The 22,785-nt window shown below is 34.5% G+C and overlaps 1 protein-coding gene across 3 annotated transcripts in view; it reads right to left on the reverse strand.

Moving 5' to 3' along the window:
• The window catches only part of FASTKD1 (FASTK mitochondrial RNA regulator 1), a 43,351-nt gene that overhangs the window by 6,124 nt on the left and 14,442 nt on the right, over positions 1-22,785 (reverse strand). For all 3 annotated transcript variants that reach the window (XR_015724091.1, XM_087861241.1, XM_045783782.2), the window contains 11 exons: positions 22,392-22,517; positions 19,811-20,209; positions 17,507-17,617; positions 16,491-16,622; positions 11,470-11,956; positions 9,856-9,970; positions 7,754-7,882; positions 6,590-6,718; positions 6,117-6,230; positions 861-999; positions 83-197 (listed from right to left, as the gene is read on the reverse strand). Coding sequence is in view for 2 of the 3 variants with exons in the window: in XM_087861241.1 (XP_087717367.1) it covers positions 83-197; positions 861-999; positions 6,117-6,230; positions 6,590-6,718; positions 7,754-7,882; positions 9,856-9,970; positions 11,470-11,956; positions 16,491-16,622; positions 17,507-17,617; positions 19,811-20,209; positions 22,392-22,517 (1,996 nt within the window). In the remaining variant the exon portion in view is untranslated. The remainder of the gene's footprint in view (positions 1-82; positions 198-860; positions 1,000-6,116; positions 6,231-6,589; positions 6,719-7,753; positions 7,883-9,855; positions 9,971-11,469; positions 11,957-16,490; positions 16,623-17,506; positions 17,618-19,810; positions 20,210-22,391; positions 22,518-22,785) is intronic.

Here is a 22,785-nt window from a genome sequence, read left to right on the forward strand (position 1 = left end):
ACTCCAGTTTTTTAAAAAGGAAACACATGTACACCCAGTTCTCTGGGTTTTTTAGAGGCTGAATTACATGAGTATTTCATACCTGAATTACATGATAGCCCAAAATTTCCAACTGTCGTTTTTTCAGAGCAGATTTTCCTTTTAAGTGAGGGATGTTTCTACAAAAAGCTCTTGAATCCAAAAATTCCAGAGCAATCCTACGGGAGATAAAAAAATATTTACTTCTGAAATCAAAACAAGAAACAATAATTACAAGCCTTTCAGGAACAAAGCTGCATCTTTATAAATTAATTTATACAAAAGCCAAATGAATATAAATGAGTATGCTATTTTCTCATTAAATTAGTAATTGATGACAAGTAAGCCTATCCATTAGAATTTATACCAAAGTATAGTAAAAATCTCCATGCTTTCATTCGTTTCCTTGTCCGATATACATTGATTATGCAACTACCATATGGAAGACACCATGAGGGGTACGAATATAAAGAGACATAGCTTAGAGTCTAACAGAACATGTGATACATATTAAGCAACTATAATACAGTATAGGAAGAGGCTAAGTGCTACTGGATAAGTGGAGAGATAGGCGAGCTCCAAAGAAGACACTATTTGCTTCCACTGAGGACAATGAGAAGGTTAGCACTTTAGTTAGAGAGACTGCGAGGCGTTGGACAGCAAAGGACAGACATGAAGGCTGAAAGCACAAGAAAAGCAAAGACTTTTGCTTTTCAGAGGCAGAATGCAGGAGATAAACGACGAGCAGATTCTCCTACAATCAATCCTTAATAACTGAGTTCATTAAATTATGCCATACTTCACATTTACCTAACACAATCTGAAACTAAGAAATAAGTTACCTTTCAGCTCCTGGTGGCAGTCTTGATCCAGTTATTTGGGTATTTGATTCCCCGTTGGTTTCTGGCAGTTTTCCCAAAGTTATATTGTGGCTTCCATATGGAAGAGCTTTTTTTCTTTTATCCAAGATACACTCAAAATCTGTAAGTAGAGGAATCAACAGTATGAATTAAGTAAATTCTTACAGGTAGAAGTTTAAGATATATATTAAGTTTGTATACATAATCCAATATACATGTATACACACATATGAAAGAATGTATATCACCTCCCTAATTATCCAACTTGTGTTATAAGATCTGGTCCAATGGCACCTCACTTTGAAAATCAATCAATAAAACTCAACCAGCAAGTATTACTAAACTATATTCAGCATGGAGCTATATTTAGTGCTGGTATAGGCCAAATAACATTAAGAGTTTTACTTTAATCCTCTTAAATCTCTTGGAAGCATCTGGAAGAAGCTAACCCTACTCATCTGAAAGGCAAAGACTCACACATGTATCCTGTCTTTCCTGTATGAACTGTACAGAAGAGTAACTAAATAGTTGAGATGGGAAAGTTCTTTTTAGACAAATTCCAGCTAATGCAGAAGAAATAATAGATGTTGAATATCATTACTTTACCACCCCTAATGAATGATGGATTTAGACAATAATTTTAATGACTGATAAAATCTGTTGGTGAAAAACTGATAGGAGAACTTTCTAATGGATGAGCTGATGAATCTTTAACAGAAACAAGATGAGCAGCAGTATGTGTCTTCTGATATGGCACAGTAAGAAGTACACACCACCCATGAAATAGACTGGGCAAAACAAACTAACATACCCAACCTGAATCTAACCTGCATCTAATCAGGCCTCTAGATCTAAGGAGTGACGTACAGGAAAACAAGGGATGCAGGAGCACATTAAGAGATATAATAGAGGTATAAGTGAAAAGTCTAGAATGTGAAAAAAAAATTTTTTTTTCAATAAATAAATTGTAAGGGGAAAACAGAAAGGTAGAACTTAAAAAGGCCTATCAACCAAATGTAATGTCTGGATCCCATTTTAACAAATAAACAGTAAAAACATAAAAGACAATTGAGACATTCAAACATTGACAAGTTATGTGATATTAAGAAATTATTATGAACAGTGGTAGGGGTGATAATAATGGTACTGTAGTTATGTACCTTTTTAGATAAACATTTTAAGATGACATGTGTGATTTGCTTGAAAAAGATCAGGTGGGACTCTGGTGAATGTTTTGATTAACTGTTGATGCTGGATGGGGGTTCATCATACTATTCTATTTTTTGTATATGTTTGAAATTTTTCTGTAATAAAAACAATTGTAGAAGTATTTAAACCAAGAGAAAAAAGAAAGGACAAATGAAAAAAGAAACAAATGAAAAGGAAAGAGTAGGTTTAATTGCTTTTGATGCATAAGGGAAACTGGGGCACTGAAGCAGCTTCAAGCTAATTATCAAAGATGAAATATAGTTCTCTCATTGAGAGAATGAATTCTGGAGCTAGAATGCCTAGGTCAAATACCGGCTCCACCACTTGCCAACTATATAACCCTGGGCAAACAATAATGTCTTGGCCTCAATTTCCTTATCTATGAAATAGAATAACTTTTGTATCTGGTAGGGGCATAATAGGTTTGTTATACATAAAACACTTACAACAATGTCTAACACATAATAAACAATATGTAGGTATATTATTTACTATTGCTGTTGTTATATGAAATTACAGCACTGTTTGATGCACGTACCAACACAAAGCCCTTAGGATTAAATAAACCATCATTTACTCGATTCAACGAAATATGTATACAGTCACTAAAAGTAATGTATATTTCTAGGCACAGAAAAATATTTGCAATATGTAAACACAGCTACAAACATTACAGAATAAGCCATTTTTTTGTTTTAAACAAGTCAGTTACAAAACAGCAAAAGTAAACAATGGTTTATCATGGTAATTTCTTTTTTGTTATCTGTCCTTTCTGGTTTTTCTATAAGTAGGTATCCTGTGATTTTTTTTTTTAATGAGTGTTTTTTTTTAAAACCTTAAGCAATGCTGCTAATCCATAGTTATTAATCATACTATTATATTGTCTTAATTATACTATATCCATATACATACATATTGCCAATTAAATCTTTTTTTAATGATTTATATAAATTTCACATAAAAATAAGCCTCTTGACAACAGGAGGTACAAATATGAATTGGTAATACAATGGTCTTGGGACAGAGTAATCCTAGTTTCGGTACTAATTACATGTTATGCATGATTTGTTATGCATGTTTTTTTTTCTTTTCTGTATTTTCCAAATGTTTTACATAGATATGACTATTTATAGTTTGAAAGAAACATTAACGAAAACAAAACAAAAAGAATAAAACAAAATAACAGGAATAAAGAGCTGGCCACAGTGCCTGTCACAAAGTTGGTGCATAATAATTTTAGATTATGAGATGGAATTATGGACCATTTTAGTGCATTTCCTTCTGTGGGCATTATTTTTACAGGAGTATATTTTAAAATATACATATATTTTAAATAGTACAGATTAACAGTATACAGATGGTCCCCAACCTGTGATTTTTCAACTTTACAATGGTACAAAAGTGATAAGCATACAATAGAAACCACACTTCAGATTTTGAATTTGGATCTCTTTCGATGCTGGGCAGCAGTAGCGAGGATAAACAACTCAGAATGATTGTTTTTCACTTTCAGTACAGTTTTCAATAAATTACATGAGATATTCAACACCTTATTGTGAAACAAGCTTTGTGGTGGATGATTTTGCCCAACTGTAAGCTAATGTAAGTGTTCTGGGCACGGTTAAGGTAGGCTCGGCCAAGCTATGAAGTTCAGCCTGGTAGGTGTATTAAATGCCTTTTTCTTTCTTTCTTTCTTTCTTTCCTTCTTTCCTTCCTTCTTTCTTTCTTTCTTTCCTTCTTTCTTTTTTTAGAGAGGGCATGTGTGCAAGAGCAGGTGTAAGAGGGGGATGGATGGGAGCAGAGGGAAGGGGTAAGAATCTCAAGCAGGCTCCATACCCAGCACGGAGCCCCAGGAGAGGCTCGATCTTGCAACACAGAGATCATGACACTTAGCTGACTGAGCCACCTAGGTGCCCCTAAATGCATTTTGACTTACAATATTTTCAACTTACGATGGGTTTATTGAAATATAACCCCATCGTAAGTCAAGGAAGATCTAGATCAATCTTTTAAAACAAGCCTCTTACACAGAGTGCAAGTTGTCCCCCAATAGCTAATACTCCCCTTCATTTTTAATAATAGAATTCCTACTTCTTAGCTGGCTACATGGCCACCCAGGAAGAAAACATTTCCTAAACTCACGCATAACCCAGTGTGGCCACAGGGTATAATTTAAAATGGTATGTGCAACTTTAAGGAACTGTGCTTAAAGGGATACCCTTCCTCTTCCTTCCCTCCACCTTCTGCGTAGATTGTAGATGTGTTGGCTAAAGCGGAAGGAGCCATTTTGGACCATAAAGTGGAAGCTACCTACATGCTGAGGTTGTAGTTTATAATACAATAGAAGGATCGTGGGACGCCTGGGTGGCTTAGTCAGTTAAGCATCTGCCTTAGGCTCAGGTCATGATCCTGTAGTCCCGGGATCAAGTCCCACGTCAGGATCCTTGCTCAGAGGGGAGCCTGCTTCTCCCTCTGCCTGCCAGTCCCCCTGCTTGTGCAGGCTCTCTCTCTCTCTCTGACAAGTAAATAAATAAAATCTTTAAAAAATAAAATAAAGTAGAAGGATCTTGATCTTCAAGTTTTGTGGAGCCGGCATCCCAGCCCTGGATACCCTTTGCATATGGGAGAAGGAAATAAACTTTGTTAAGTTCCTGTGATTTGTGGATTTTTGTCACTGAAAGACAAATGTAATCCTAACGTAAAACCAAACAACTAAGAAAATGTGTTTTGTAGTGCAGGATGAGGGTATAAATGACTAATTTGGTTCAGTCTTCTGAAAACACAGTCTGGTCACATCCAGCTTCTTCCCATTTTGTCTTCACAAGGCAGCCCATTATTTCATTTTTTGACAAATCTTTCATAAAATTCTCCTTTTATTGACTTAAAATATGATTCCTTTAATTTTTACCATATTTTTATCCTTGAGATAGATATCTAATTCTTCTTTCACATAACAATCCTTCAAACATTCGAAGTTATGCTCACCACAACTTTTCCAGTTTTCAAATTAAACATTTCTACCTTTTTTTGTAAAATAAAATTTATTGAGCACTCACTATTCCAAGGGCAGTGCTAAATGTTTTTCATACATCAGTTAACCCTGTTAAGCAGGCATTATTATCCCCATTTACAGATGAAGAAACTAGGTTCAGGGGTTGAGGCGCTTGCTGAGGGATTGAAACCTATGCAGTCCCCGTCCTCTGTGGTTCTAAGACAGGGTTTCTAGACTCCTTTGTTTCCAGGCCCCATTTGTCACTGTCTCTCACAAAACACAACACTCAAAAAAAGAATGCTAAGAAATGTCTGAAGACAGAATACAGTGGTACTACCAACTTTCTTATTATTATTAATAACATAGGTTAAAATAGTATTTGATTTTTGGCAACCTTTTATAGTATTATTTAATATCAGGCTTATAATCCTATACGACACCCTATATGTATGCAGATGTTTTCTAAACCTACATTTAGAAAGTTTATGTTAATTCTCTTAAAATTTCATCTTCTCCTTTAAGTCCACCACTTGAATTAAGTTTTTTTTAAAAAATCTTATGTTGCCATCCAATTTATCAGCTAGCCCACTAACTTTATGTCACCCACAACGAAATCAGAATGCTTTCTACAACTAGACCACTGAGAAGGTTAATGAGCTTAGAGTTGAGCACAAACCTACAGAAATCTTCATCCAGGTGGATAACCCAACCTCGTTTTTGACATAAAACAATGCAATGGTGCTAAGTCATTTCCCTGACTTTAAGGTACTTAGTGGAGAGGAAAAAAACTTTTGAAGATCTAGAAATGTTCAGTGAATCTGAATCTGGGTTTTACTTAGAATTGGTGAAAGATTGGTAAAAAAAATTGTTTTAAAACAACAAAATGCTGATGGTTATCAAAGTTGGCCCATGGATCTTGAGGAATCATTATGCTCTTCTTTCTATTTTGGTCTGTTTGGAAATTCCCATTTGATGAGATGATTCTACTTTAATTAGTTTAGTCTCTGAGGATACCTAATAACCTACCACAGACTTACCTATTCTGTGGTAATAAGGCGTAAGAACCGAGGCTCTTACACAATTGGTTCCTCCGAGCACCTCTGCTAACATTTCATAAATCCGCTGTTGTGTTCCAGTCACACTGCTGATATCTTTATGAAAATAAAAATAATTAGTTCACTTAAAATAAGTTAATCAGTTTCAAATGAAAATCAACCCAATTCTACAAATGGAAAAATAAAGATTAATATTTTCAACAAGAGTTTCGATATAAGACCACATGGAATGGTATTAAGTTCAGAATGATACAAGTTCTGTGCTGTCTACCAAAGAGGTTTAGTGTCTAAGTATTAAGAAATTCTTATAACACAAATCTCACCTATAAAATGGTTCTATCAAACAGGTCACGGCACCTCGGTAACTCTGGTATCATAGCTGGGCGTAACAAGGTGCTAGCTAATAATTCACTTTGGAATTAAATTATGCTGTCTGACCCAAAGACAACTCAAACCTTTATACTGTTGTTGACAGAAGCGGTCATGAAACCATGGAACCTGATACTCAGGGCACTCCAAGCAGACTGCTCTATTTAATTCCATAAGACGAAACTGGACCCTCATATTTAGAGATGAACATAAAACTGAAATCAAAAACAAAATATTAACAGATTTTGACAGGTTGGACCTAACAAAGACAATCCATTTTTTCACATTCATTTATCTCCATTATTTGTTAGTACTTTTATTCTCATATTATAAAATCATTTCATTTGCACACACATGCTTTATATTTTAAATTATTCAATGGCATGATTAGAACCAACTTCCATGTCGTTTACACTAATCATGTATATTACAACTACATTTTTAAAAATATTACCAAAGAATTTTCATTGACCTAATATTCCATATTTAGGTATCTATCCTAAAGAAACAAAGATGAGGCCAATGATTCATGTATAATAATCATTATTTATAATGAAGAATTGGAAACAACCTATATGATAACAAATGTTATTATAGTCCTATCATAGCAGATTATATAGACACTAAAGCAATCATGACATCAAAAAATATTTAATGGCACACAAAACTGTTCAAAATATAGTTCGATGACAAAAGGGAACATATAAAAGTGAATATACTAATAATCCAAATTTTGTTTTAAAATATAGATGTATAAATATATACATAAGAGCAGGAGAGAGACAGAAAAGAAAGATATACTCCAAAATATTATTAAAAGCAGTAGTTTCACTTGGTAGTAAGATTATGACTAATCTTTTATTTTCTGTTTTATACTTTTCTGTTTTCCAAATTTTCTATAAGAAGCAGGAAATACTTTCATAAACAGATAAAAAAATATATTAACATTTAAATGCTTTAGTACAGGTAGAGTTGACTCTTGGATATAAAGTATAGGTAATAGTTTAATAAATTAAAATGCAGATACAGGGGAACCTGGGTGGCTCAGTAGGTTAAGCATCTGCCTTCAGCTCAGGTCATGATCCTGGGGTCCTGGGATCGAGCCCCACATTGGGCTCCCTGCTCAGCGAGGAGCCTGCTTCTCCCTCTCCCTCTGCCCCTCCCTCTGCTTGCGCTTTCTCCCTCTCTCTCAAATGAATAAAATTCTTACAAAAAATTAAAGTTAAAGTTAAAAAAATGTAGATACACACATTTAAGCTGAGAATCCATTTTGGCTAAGAATTTGATATTAAAAATTGCCTTCAACAGATCTTCCGGAAAATATCCAAGTGTGGCCAAAGAATAACCAAGAAACACTAACATGAGAGGATCCAATTCACCTAAAACAAAATTAAGATAAAAAAAAATTATAATGTACAGCCACCTCACATATACATAAGCACACACTTTATTCAGGTCAAGCCAGGTTTTAAAAAAATGATACAAACATAGTCTTGACAAAGCTAACCTATACTGTTACAAGTCAGGATAGAGGTGAAGTGCTTACCTTTGGGTGGTAGTAGAGTAGGAAAAGGGGACAGGAGAGAAGAACACTGAGGTAATACTCTCTTTATTCACCTGGATACTGATTCCTTGGGTGATTCAATTTGTATAAATTCATACTATGTGCTAAGGATAAGTAAATAATCCTATATTATTATTTTACTTCCATAAGAAGTTTTAAAAATTGCTTTGTGAAGAGAAAAAATTCAAAACAAAAGGTCAGTAGTGTCTGTAATAAGTGGTCTGAGTCTCTATGTATTGATGATAACAATATAATAGTGCTCAGAATGTGTTAGGGATCATTCTAAGCCCTTTGCATATATTAACTCATTGAAATCTCACTTCAGTATGCAGTAGGAACAATTATTGTCTCTGCTTTGTAAATAAGTGTACAGAGGCACAGAGAAGTTAAATGACTTGCCTACAGTCACACAGTTAGAAGTGGACAGTGAGGTTTAACCCTGCAAGCCCAGCTCCGGAGCCTGGACTACTATTCTGTGCTGCCGTGTGGGGATCTCAAATATCCAGGATGAGTGTAGACACATAGGAAGCTCAGGTTTCAAATAGCACCTCCTCCCTCACCTGTCACCCAATAGCATAGCACATATCCCACAGTACAAGATTGAGGTTATTTAGCTGATTTGCCTTGTCTAAGAGACATTTCTGATGAGAAGGAAGGGGTCCCTACTGGCAGCAGTATTCTTAGGACAAAAAAGATGTTAAATCTTTCCTTTTGGATTTTTTGCTGAGTTTATTTAATAAATTAAGGTCAAATCATAAATGAGGTTAATAATGACCTGTCAAATCTAATATTTATTCAAAATAAAAGAAAATTATTATGCCATTATTTAAAATTTTACTTATAAAGGTCTCCACGAATTTTCTAAACATTCTCTAAGTAAGTCTTAAAAAAAAAAATCAAAGCTGTATTTCTCAACCTTTCTTCTCTTAAACTCTTTATTTATTTTTTAAAAAAGGATGTGCTTTCATTTCCTTCTGGTTGTTGGCACAAGACTGAACAACGAGGAGAGCACACGAAGTCTCAGTTTCAAATCTCCTTTTTCTACATAATTATGTTACTAAAAAGAGGTATATATGAATGCCACACATGCACATGCCCATTCATGACTATCATAAACATATCATAGCAGCCCATTTTACTTGTCTATTCACAAAGTAGGATCAGACATGGTTATCATATCATGGTGTCAGTCCATGGCAGGGGAAAGGGAAAAAAAACAAACAAACCAGTATCTAGACTATAAGAGACTAAAGAGGTTTCAACCTAATGCAATGAGTGGATGCTGGATTCAAAATAACCACCCTAAAAGGTATTTTTGAGACTAATGAGGGAGATTTAAACATGGACTGTGTATTGAATATTAGGGACTATTAATTAATTTTCTTAGGTGTGTTAATACTATTGTGGTAATATAAGAGGTCATTATTCTTAGGAGGCATACGCCTAGGCAGTTAGGGGTGAAGGGTCATGATGCCCACAACTTACTGTGAAATGGTTCCAAAAAAAATTAGAGAGCAAGAGAAACAATCAGTTAAGCAAATATGATAAAATGTTAACAATTACTAAGTCTGCCCAGTGAGTACACAGGCGCTCTTTGATTCTTTTCTTTTTTTCTTCAAGCTTTATATTTTTCATAATAAAATTGTTTCAAAAATGGGTACAAACTTTTTCTAGGTCTAGAACTCATGGCTATTACGGTTACCCCTTAAAGGAGAGGTATCTTTTACCACAGTGGCAATGGTATCCTCCAACCTACTTACTCAATGTATTGCCAAACAATATACCTACTTAAGTAAGAATTCAGGTATTGAATGCAAATCCTGAAAAATTCATCACTTTGAGGTGGATCGTAGTTCAAGCCACTAAATGGAGTAATAATACCAGGGACCACAAGAGGGTGGATCTGTATAAACACAACAAAATGTTATAGTTTAAACTTCAGTAAAATGAAACAAAAATTTAACCTAATTATTATTTTGGGTAGAAGTCTTTTTCTAACATGCCTAGTGTAAAATGGTAAATGCGTCACTACTTACTACTTTTTCCACATGCTGTAATCTACTTAGTGCCCCCACTAGTTTCTAGTAACTCTCAGTATCAATGCAGAAAAAAATCAATCAGATAACCTGCAAATTAATTTTGTTAGATGTAAAATCCTGTTCCAGAATTCATTAGTCATTAAAATGAACAGGAAATAGAATTACTAATTTCCATGATATCAGTGCATTTTTTAGACTCATCATATAATTAAGAAAGTTAGTTTATAATCATCATGTTTCTTTCATTCATTTTTCTTTCATTCATTCATTTTTAAAATTTCATTATTCACTCATTCATCTAAAACTTGATGACTTCCAGGTCCTATGATAAACAAATAAGACAGATTTTTATTTTATTTTGGGAGAAATACATCTCCTAAGTAAAAGCCTTATCCTGATGCAGATTTTATAAGTGAGCTGCTTCTCACATAATCCAAAAAGCAACATTTTACAAGTTCCAGAAATAAATTTGTAAAAAGACACACTGACAATTTAAGAATATAGAAGTCAGTGTACACCTTAAGTTTTCCTCATTTTTCACACTTATCTCACACTTTTGAATGTAGTCATTCTTAAATAGTAAAAGTAATATCAGAGGATTATAGAAAATAAAAAAGAAAACAAAAATCACTCATACTTCATTTTCTTAAAACAATTACTATTGTTTTAAGTATTTCTTTCTAGACAATAAATTTTGACTCCAAATCTTAAAAATATTTTAGTGAACCAAAAGATGACCGTCATACTCCCTAGACCTACACTGCTGGAGGAAAAAACTTCAAAGGAGAAACAAACTGCTGAACGAGATGCTAGAATTAAATTTTTAAAATTCAAATTCTAGTGGTGCCTGGGTGGCTCAATCAGTTAGGGTCTGCCCTCAGCTCAGGTAATGATCTCAGGGTCCTGGGATCCAGCCCAGTGTTGGGCTCCTGCTCAGCGGGGAATCTGCTGGTCCCTCTCCCTCTGCCCTTCCCCCACCCACCTTGCACTCACTCTCTTCCAAATAAACAAAATCTTTTTTTTTAATAAGTTTTTTTTTATAAAGATTTTATTTATTTGACAGAGAGAGAGAGACAGCCAGCGAGAGAGGGAACACAAGCAGAGGGAGTGGGAGAGGAAGAAGCAGGCTCCCAGCAGAGGAGCCCAATGTGGGGCTCAATCCCAGGACTCCGGGATCACACCCTGAGCCGAAGGCAGACGCTTAATGACTGAGCCACCCAGGCAACCCCAAATAAACAAAATCTTTAAAAAAGTAAAAAATAATAAAAAATAATAAAATTCAAATTTCAATTAAATTCTCAAAGTACTTATGATAAACATTTATGCTTTTAGAAGTTGACAACTATTTAAAACTCAATTTCACCTTTTCAATCTGCTGAATGACCACTGAGGCTATCCTATCAAGCAGCAAAGTACTCAGGTAGTTGGTTCTAGAAATAAAAGATGAAATCTCTGCAACATTTTTGTAATTAATTTCATCCATCAAACGCTGTAAAGTAGCAACCGTTTCTTCAAGAAGTGACTCAGCAAACCAGTCTCCTTTTAAAGATTTAAGTTCTTCCTGTAACAGATTCAAACTGTTGCATTTTTGTAGTCTCTGAAGACCATAGTGATCTAGTTTTTGAAGTAGTTTCAGTTGTTTCCCAGTGGTATAATCCAGATATGTGTGATCATAATGAATCCATCTTAAAACAGATGTAGCAAAACCATTCAGGTCATTTAGGTCACATTGTGGTAAAACAGCTTCAATTCGAGATATTCCCACTTCATCTAGGTGAGGGGATGGAAGAATGGAAAGAGTATAGACCAGGATGGAAATCTCACTAGGTATAACACTAATTTTCAAATAACTATAAAGGAAGTGGGAGAAAACAAAAAGAACAAAATTAATAAATCAGCAACAAAAATGAAAAATATTTAAAGTCTAAATATATAATAATAATTATTATTATAAGTAACAGGTATGGTAGGTTTAAAATACAAGTTAATTTAAGAAGGGTTAGATAAATTCAAAGATGACAGGTCCACAAAGGACTGCTATGAGAAGTCTTAAGATTTTCTAAGGCACGCTTCAAATATTTTATGCAAAAATGAAACCATAGTCCCGGGGCACCTGGGTGGCTCAGTCGTTAAGCGTCTGCCTTTGGCTCAGGTCATGATCCCAGGGTCCTGGGATTGAGCCCCGCATCAGGCTCCCTGCTCAGCGGGAAGCCTGCTTCTCCCTCTCCTACTTCCCTTGCTGGTGTTCCCTCTCTCACTGTGTCTCTCTCTGTCCAATAAATAAATAAAATCTTAAAAAAAAAAAAAATGAAACCATAGTCCCTAGCTACCAAAGATCAGGGTCAAAACAATGTTTCTAGTGCTTTTGCTAGAGACAGATTTGGGGCTAAATGTTTGATATGACCTGTTAGGAGCCGGTAGGACCTAGTACAGGTCCTGCCATACAGTGATCACTCAGTAACACTGGTTCCCTTCTCACTCCTCTCTTCCCAAATTCCCATGGTTACAGTCCCACCCCCAAAATAAGAGTCCAGCCACCAAGATAGCAGTTGTTAAATTACAAATTAAAAACTGGGAGCTTTTAGAGAATCTTTTGGCTTAGAAGTACTAGAAGAAAAAAATCAAAGGTAAATTAAAACAAAGTTGTTGAGTTACTTTTTAAAATTTTTAAATTAGCATATTAAAATAATCATAATAGTTGATACTAGCAAAGGTCCATTGACACGGGCATTCTCCTTTACTTACTAAACTTAAAAACAAATTACATCATTTGACATGGTCAATCCCTGTCTAGGAAACTAGAGTAATAAAATAATCTAAAGGGTGTCTGGGTGGCTCAGTCAGTTAAGCGTCTGCCTTTGGCTCAGGTCATGGTCCCAGGGTCCTGGGATTGAGTCCCACATCGGGCTCCCTGCTCCACAGGGAGCCTGCTTCTCCCTCTGCTTTTGCCTTCTCTCTCTCTCTCTCACCGTCTCTCATGAATAAATAAATAAAATCTTTAAAAAAAAAAAAAGGAAAAGAAAAGAATCTAAAATGTGAGCAAATGGCAACTATACTTCAATTAAAAAATTTTTTTTAAACACACATGATTACAAAAGAAAAATAAATAAAATGCTAGCAAATATTTGTGTTACATATCATATTTTTACATGGCTAAAATTTGAAAACTAAATGTTCAATGAGAGAACACTTAAATAAATTATGGTACAGTCATATGATGGGTAATATCCAGTCATTAAAAACATATACAAATAGTTCTAAATGATGTGAGAAAACGCTAAGTGGGTAAGGTTAAGTGGGGAAAAAAAGTACAAAACTGTATTCTCAACTAGGAGGGAAAAAAATTTTATATACACATTAAGTTAAGTACATATCACAAGTAAATAAACCAAATTATTGTCAGTGGATGAATGAGTTTAGGAATGATTTTTTATTTTCTTTTTTATACCTTTTTCTGTTTTCCAAAATTTTCAAAATGATTTTTAAATGATATTGGCCCACTGCCTGACACAAAGTAGGTACCTGATTAGTACTAAATGAATATTTTATTCTTATAAACACAAAAAATAAATACACCCTTGTATATAAAGAAAGCTCCAGAAACTGTATCTGTTTGCAGAACTGACCTATGGGTTAGAACTCTCAATATGTGCCAACCTTATGGTACTTGTTCAAAAATAAACCCCCAACAGATGCAATCACCCCAACCTCCATTTGATGTTTTTCCTGGAAACACTTCCACAAATTCCAAAACTAACATGCGCATGCGTGTTTATTTAACAATACCACCACATGCCCACCAGCATGGCTAAAATTAGAAAATAAAAATATGTCAAGTGTTGGCGAGGATGTGGAGCAACAGGAAGGCCCAGCTCACATTCTGCTGGTGGGAATATAAACTGGTACAGCCGCTCTAGAAAGCCATTTGCCAGATCTACTGGGGATGAACATATGTATAACCTATGAATCCACAATTACACTCCTTGGTAAACAGCTACAGAAATACATACATATGTTTACTAAAAGATATGTATGAGGATATTCATAACAGCACTATTCATCATAGCCCAAAACTGGAAATAAATAAAATATCCATCAACAGTAGAATGGATAAAAATATTTTTGTTACATCCTTGTTTACAAAGAGAACACAATACAGCAAAAACATGGGTAAAACTCATAAACATAATTATTGAGCAAAAGAAACCAGACACAACAGACACACAAAACAGGCAAAACTAAGCCATGCGGTTGGAACTAGGAGTAGTGGTTAACCTGGGGGACAGGGAAGCAGAGTAATGAGGAGGAGAAAGGTGTATTTTATGCAGATTACATTTCAGTATGATTAAAAAAAAAAAAAGCCACATTATTCTAGTATATGAGTTCCTTGTGTTCCCTGAATGGTTTCAGGAGCTATTTATAAGAATGGTTGTGTGAACAGTTTAGACTGTGTTCCTTCTAAAGTCTACTTGATACTGCCTGCACTGAAATAGGGGAAAGTGAGCACCCATGATTCCCATACAACATCCCCCAACTAACTTTTTGATAAGATTTTAAACTCCAGAGACGTATAAGGGCCCTCACCACTCAGAATTACTAGATTTTAACGTTATCATATTTGCTTCAAGTCATTTACAAAGGAAATAAAACATCACAGGTAAGGTGGAGTTCCCTTTGATGCCCCCACTTCTGCTCCTATTTTTCTGTTAACATACCTATAGACAAACAGTACTGTGTAATTTTACTTTTTAGAAAACATTATGCAGACCAAATAAACCATGTCCCTGGTCCAGTTTATGATACTTAATTTAGAACATAAAATTCTTCATTCAGAGGCTCTGTAAAAGTCTATGCTAAATATGAAAAGGGTAAAGAAACAATAATCCTGCATATAATCATCTTGGTAAGAAAAAAGTTATTTCTTCAAGAAAAGGGTGAAAAGATACAGACGTAGTGAAGAGAAGGGCCATATGCACCCCAATGTTCATAGCAGCATTGTCCACAGTAGCTAAATCGTGGAAGGAGCCGAGATGCCCTTCAACAGATGACTGGATTAAGAAGTTGTGGTCCATATATACAATGGAATATTACTCAGCTATCAGAAAGAATGAGTTCTCAACATTTGCTGCAACATGGACGGCACTGGAGGAGATAATGTTAAGTGAAATAAGTCAAGCAGAGAAAGACAAATATATGGTTTCTCTCATCTATGGAACATAAGAAATAGGATGATCGGTAGGGGAAGAAAGGGATAAAGAAAGGGGGGGTAATCAGAAGGGGGAATGAAACATGAGAGACTATGGACTATGAGAAACAAACTGAGGGCCTCAGAGGGGAGGGGGGTGGGGGAATGGGATAGACCGGTGATGGGTAGTAAGGAGGGCACGTATTGCATGGTGCACTGGGTGTTATACGCAACTAATGAATCAGCGAACTTTATATCGGAAACCGGGGATGTACTGTATGGTGACTAACATAATACAATAAAAAATCATTTAAAAAAAAAAAGAAAAAAGAAAAAAAAAAGGGTGAACTAACATACCTAATAAGCTCAGTTGTCACCTGATAAAGTGCCACCTCTTATTCTTCAATTCAAATCCTTCTTAACCTTAATGGCATATCATTTTATTATAATAAAAATCATTTTCAACTCTATGCCAATTTTTTTATTACGGCATAGAGTCCCATGCCTGGTCTTCCACGGATCAATTTAAGAAATCAAACTAGTATAGAAAAATGGAGGAGAAAAAGATTAATCTAATTTTAGTTTCATTCAAGTCATTCTTCTGATGGTTAAAATAAAAAATTTTTTCATGGAAAACTCCATTTTGACCCCATTTCCATAAACATCCTTGTAAAACTGAGTAACTTCCCTGTTAAAATATGAATGTGATAGCCATAGAAAAACAGAAAATGTTAAATTATAAAGGTAAAATACTTCTTCAGTAACATTACTCTTAAATATCTTATTTTTAAAATTACAAATTAAAAAATTTAATATGCTTTAAAACAATCTAACATGCCTTAAAACAGGCACGTAAGCAGACTGACGGCCCCTACACAGGAGTGCTCGCAAATGGAGTTTTGCCCTGTTGGGCAGCTCCAATCTTTCATTGTTATTATATTCCTGCAGGAGAGGAAAATGCCTTGGCCTTTACCGTTATTCATGCCCAGGGAACTCATTGCCCTACAGGCTTCATTTCAGAATACACCAAACATGAGCACTGACAGAATGCGCACGGGGAGAGAGAAGTGTGTTAACATTTTAAATAATAATCCACTTAATTAAGCCTCTAAAAGTTTCAGCAACTCTCTACATAATCAAACAAAACAAACATTGAGTCCAGATTATAAAATAAATAAACACTTTGATTTTAACCTTACCTAAGCAGTAATTCTCTGAGCTTCACAAAAAGCTCTTTACTTTGAAAATGAAGAAAAATCAAAGCTTGGGTTATCTTCAACAACTCTATTGGTTTATAGGTGTCCAAATGTTTATACAGAATTGAAGCGATCCTATAAAGAATGATAAAACATATATTACAATCAATTCATTCATTTATTTATTAAATATTTACAGAGGAGCTCTTTCTTGCCAGACATGCTCTGTGCTGGAGAAACAGCAATGAATGAAACATGGTTTTCTGCTCTTGAAGAGCAGTCTCAAAATGGTGATAGAAATGCAAACAATTAAAATAGAATGATATAAGAGCTATCAATGAAGTGTGAATGAAATAATATTTAATTATTAAGAGCAAGAGGAGAGAAAAGCATAAAGTTTCACTTTCTAAATAAAAAAAAAAACTCACAAAACGGCAATCAAATTCCACATCTTCCCCACAAAGAGAACTTTACTGAGAGTTACTAACAATTAGCACAACTGATTTAATTTTCTTCCTTAATTCACTGGCCCTCTAATGGAATGGATTAAAAGCAATGAGAAATGCTAAGAGGGAGTATGTTGGAAGAAATGGGGCAGAAGGAATACTTTAAAAAGGATCATATAATAGATAATAAAACATTAAGTATATATAATCTGAACTATGTATTTTTTCTTCTTAAATTTCTTTAAAAAAAAAAGACAATATATGGCAGTATGACTTGAAGGTAACTGTGGTGTCAAACAATTCAAGTTCACGTAGACACTCCACTTTGCTAGATGATCCTCTGCTTGAAAATAACAGCAGCAGCAAATGAAATGAAAAATGCTATAAACAATTTAAAAATCTCTATTTTAAAAAACAAACTATTTAGATAATAAACAATGCATTAAATGTTAATTCCTGAGTTCTTCAAAACCAACGGCTAGATTATAGAAAAAAACATACTGCATTCTCAAAAAAATAGTTACTTATGGATGACAACTAAATGTTAACACCATGAATTTCAGGAAAGACTACTTTTTAATCAGATGTGAATTTCTGCTTTCCATCTCTTCCATTGCTCCCATCACTGCCAGAGCCTGCTGGCTGGTTAGCTTCTCTGACATCAATAATAGAGTTGATTTAAGTCTAGAAATAAAGAAAAATATTTTTATGTTGAAAAACTGATGACTAGCTCATAAAAAGTTCTTTTTTAAAATAAGTTTTTAGGTAGGGCACCAGGGTGGCTCAGTAGGTTAAGCAGCTGCCTTCGGCTCAGGTCATGATCCCAGGATCGTGGGATCAAGCCCCACGTGGGGCTCCCCGCTCAGCAGGGAATCTGCTTCTCCCTCTCCCTTTGCCCCTCCCGCTGCTCATTCTATCTCTCTCTCTCTCTCTAATAAATAAAAATCTTTAAAAAAATAAATAAAGTTCTTAGGTAATGAATAGAAAAGAAATACAAACACACACTGATTTCCATATGCAGTATCAATTTTCTCCCCACATAATAGGGGATAATATAAATGACTGAATAAAAAAATATATATTGTTTTTATCAAAGGAATTAAGGCTTCAGTACACTCTAATCTTAAACTGTCTCTTAAAAAAATACAGACAAAAGGTTTTTAAATTGTTGTTCAAATAAGGTTATAATGATTATAAAATACGATTCAGTGAAATTATTCAGTACTACAGAGCTAAAGACTAAAAGCTGACATTCTAACAATATCCCAATTATCTTAAATTGAGAAAGATCTGATCAGGAAGTCAATATACCTGCATATTAACAGAAATCTCATATACTAAATACTTGCTGTGACACTATAAACCGAAAATTTACAAAGACGATGCATTTTGAAACCAAAAATTTACAAAGACGATGCATTTTGAAACCGAGGTGGTGCATGCACTAACAGGAGTATCTATATATAACTGTATCTTTTAGAATAATTTATTTTTTAGAAGATTTTATTTATTTATTTGACAGAGAGAGAGAGGGAGCACACAACCACAGGGAACAGCAGAGGGAGAGGGAGAAGCAGGCTCCTGCTGAGCAGGGGGCCCAACGCAGGCGGGGCTCCATTCCAAGACCCCAGGATCATGATGTGAGTAGAAGGAAGACGCTTAACCGACTGCCACCCACGTGCCCCTATAGAATAATTTAGCAAGCAAGCCCAAAACATGAAATCTGAAGATAACAGGATAAATTCTCTATTCATACTGGATAGCTCTACACCGTCCTTTTCATCAACCTTATCAAACATTTTAAACCCAGCTTCTCCTCAAAGCTTTTCCCAACCGTTTATGTCCACATTTTTCTCTCATTTTCTTGTCTATATCTCTATCACTAATTGGAGTACCTATTCATAACAGTATTGCAATATCATGGTATTTACACATTTTTATTACATATACATTTCTATCCTCCCAGTTGGAATATAAATTCCTTGAAGGCAGGGACCCAATTAGATTCAACTTTTGTACTCCTTTAGCATATGAGATTCCAAAAGTACTTGGTGACCAAAAAAAATTCCAATAAAAGCTTTTTAACTAATTATCTTGTTTCCATCTTGATACAGTCTCTTAAAATGTATCCTTAAAAGTCTTCATATAATTCAAAGGACCCTTAAAAATAAAACTCTCCATGAATCTTTTGGTAAGAGAGTAATGACGTAGATACCTCTATTATGCAACTCTTGGAACCCCTGCTTAACGGAATCTACTGATCATACTTATCTCTTTGCTCATACCTAGTAATTATGTATTAATGTTTGCCCATCTTTATATCCCAAACAGTTCTATTTGCATCAATATCTAGCAAAACTGGGAATTTTTAAAAGATAGGAAAAAGATGAAATTCACTCCAACTTGACAAGAGAACATTTACCAAGGTGCTTAAGAAATGCCTTTGATGATGAATATAGAGACAACAAAGAATAGAATGGTCCATTGTTAGGACTATTATAAATCTGAATATTCTACACCCTATACTGGAGGTAGGAGAGTCTTTTCTCTGTGTGTAAAGTCAATCAGATGGCCCAAGAAGGGACAATAAAAACATTTAAGTGGTATTCTTTACAGAGAATATCCATCTCCCTCATCCTCTCTTGTGTTGGCCAACACCATGGAGTTATCGGCCTTTTCTCAGAATTTAACAGTAGACTAAGAGTTTGAGATGTAAATTAAAACAATCAGAGAAGGAATCAAGGACCATACATAAGAGATTATTCTCCCTTCCAGGGCTGCATGGGGTGATATGTGTGCCTTCTACGGCAAGGAGGTCTAAGCTTGCAAGGCTCCATGCAGTTACAAGAAAAGTAAAGCATTTTTAGGTGAACTTACTGTTTCTTTTCTTCAGGTCCTGCCATGGGTCCCAATGCTACAAACAGTTTTACAAAGCCATCAGGGTGATCAAACAGAGGAATCATTTCAGTTAGCCTCTTGTTAGCCATTTTAATAAATTCAAAACTATGAAACTGTAGAGAGTGATATAGACTAAGTATTTTACTTATGGAGTCCAAATCAAGGTGGTTCATATTGTGTAAAAACACTTTATTGCACCTTTCTAATAGTGGGTAGTAACTATATTTAGTATTTCGAAGAAATTGTACTATTCTTCTTGCAACATTGACTTGGGAAGAATCTGTGGTATCAAAAAGATGTTCTGTTTTGTGCACTAATTGTTCTTGAAAACGTTGTGATATTAAAGAAGATATGCTGACCATCAATACAGACAAGGACCTAAAAAGGAAAAAGATGCAAAGATTTTCACCTTATTTAAGAATAAAGAACAATTCTAAGACTAAAATGGAAAAGAACTAGTTAAAATATTATGGGTTTTATACCACAAAATTTTTCCTTTAAATATTCTATGGGACTTGAAGCAGACCTCCTAGTAATCAAATTCCTTTAGATAAAAAAAAATTGTAATATCTTTTGTTGAGTGTGTATAATATCTCATTATATAAATAAGTGCCTTGAAGGAAAACATTTTAGTGAAATTCACTCAGAAATCATTTTGGACCAACAGCCCATGAATACAACATTAAAAGTCTCAATTTATATTTTTGGCATTAGACTTCACTTTGTTACTCCTTTCTCTGTATATCTATAACTTGCTAATAAAAATCTTGGCAAGGGGCACCTGGGTGGCACAGCAGTTAAGCGTCTGCCTTCGGCTCAGGGCGTGATCCCGGCGTTGTGGGATCGAGCCCCACATCAGGCTCCTCCGCTATGAGCCTGCTTCTTCCTCTCCTACTCCCCCTGCTTGTGTTCCCTCTCTCGCTGGCTGTCTCTATCTCTGTCAAATAAATAAATAAAAAATCTTAAAAAAAAAAATCTTGGCAGGATATTTCTCACTAATAAATGCTTTCGTATTTTTTAATGTCTCATGCTAGGTAGATAGTAACATATGACAGTAAGTACTGAACATAAGGTAGCATTTAATATTTCTTCACTAAAAAGTACTTTTAAGGAACATAAATCACTCTTCCAGGCATTGAGGGAGACATCAAAATTACAAACAAAGGTGAGGTCCCTGCTTTCAAAACACAGGTCTTACATAATACAAAAATCAGAAAACCACAAATACAAGAATGCACCCATAATGAATAAGGAATGCAAAACGGAAAAGGTATATAACAAATGTTTAGGGATGATAATTATAAAACATCTACAGAAAAGACATAAAAATGTGAGTCTAAAACTATCTCAACCACTAGGATAGGGGGACAGTTTGCATTTATTTTTGTTTCCAAATTTCTTCAACCTTTCCAATAAAATAAATATATTTTAAAAACCCAGTTGTACAATACTTTGACTTCTCTAAAATGTTTCATGTTACTATTAAGCACCATTAATTAGTAACTTAACATTGCTATTTCATTTAACCATAAACCCTTTGAAATGATTTTTTTAATTGTATGTATATTTGTAATTGCAGTTTTGAGCAGGGAAATGTCCAAAGATTTTATTAGATTCTCAAAGGGGTCTATAAGAACTTTTTAAAGTTAAAAAAAATTCACACTGACTTTTATTTTCTCTGCTTTTACAAGCTACTTTGCTAATGTGTGAAAATATATATAACATAAAATTTACCAAACATTTTTAAGTATACAGTTCAGTGGTATAAAGTATATTCACAGTGTTGTGCAACCATTACCACTATCCACCTGTAGAACTTTCTTATCTTCTTAAACTAAAACTCCTTACCCATTTAAACAGTAACTCTCAATTCTTTACCCCTGCCAGCCCCTAGCAATAACCATTCTACTTTCTGCTTTTATGAATTTGACTACTTTGAGAGCTCATTTAAGTGGAATCATACAATATTTGTCCTTTTGTGTTTGGCTTATTTCACTTAGCACAGTGTCACCCATGTTACAGCATGTGTCAGAATTTCCTTCCTTTTTAAGGCTGAATAATATTCCATTGCAGCTCTATACCACATTTTGATTGTCCATTCATCTATCAATGAACACTTAGGTTATTTCCACCTTTTGACTATTATGACTAATGCTGCTATGAACACTGATGTATGCTACAGACTGAACTGTGTCCCCCTGCAAACTCCACATATTAAAGTCCTAGCCCTCGATGTGACTATATTTGGAGACAGGGTCTTTAGGAAGGTAATTAAAGTTGAATGAGGTCACTGGGGGCAGGCAAACTTGTTAGCTTGCAAGTAAAGTAAAATCTCAAATATTTCACAGATCTCAACAATACCATGTTCTACTTTATATACTTTATCTCTAATTCCCACAGCAACATTGCAAAGGAGATTCCAAAGTAGTACTATTTTATAGATAAGGATACTAAAGTTTCAAGAGATTAAAGTCACATAGGTAGTATGTGGCAAATCTAAGTGTGTGTGCATCCAAAGCCCAGAATCTCTCTACCATATATTTACCTTAAATACATTTACCTTAAGTCCTCTATGGTTTCCAGATTCCTATGTACAATATCAGCTATTTTTCCCATTAATGGACTGAAATATAAATGTTGATATACTAGGCAAGAGGAAAATTTTGACAGCACATTAATATCAAACCTATTAAAGGAAATATACAAAGGAGAGAATTACTACTTACTTTCACTTAAAACACAATACACAATTATAAAATAAAAAGCAATCAGAAGTATTAATATACTACTAATACATTACTAATACAAAAGGAATGTTTTTTAAAAGATTTTTTTATTATTATAAAAGTAACCCATGCTAACAATTAAAAAGTCAGATACTACTAGAAGATTTTTTAAAGGAAAAAAATCACTTGAAATTATTTGAATCATTTATCTATTAATTTTTTGAGATG

This window comes from Ursus americanus, chromosome 1 (assembly GCF_024610735.1).
Source record: "Ursus americanus isolate L20-20 chromosome 1, mUrsAme1.1.p, whole genome shotgun sequence".
NCBI lineage: Eukaryota > Metazoa > Chordata > Mammalia > Carnivora > Ursidae > Ursus > Ursus americanus.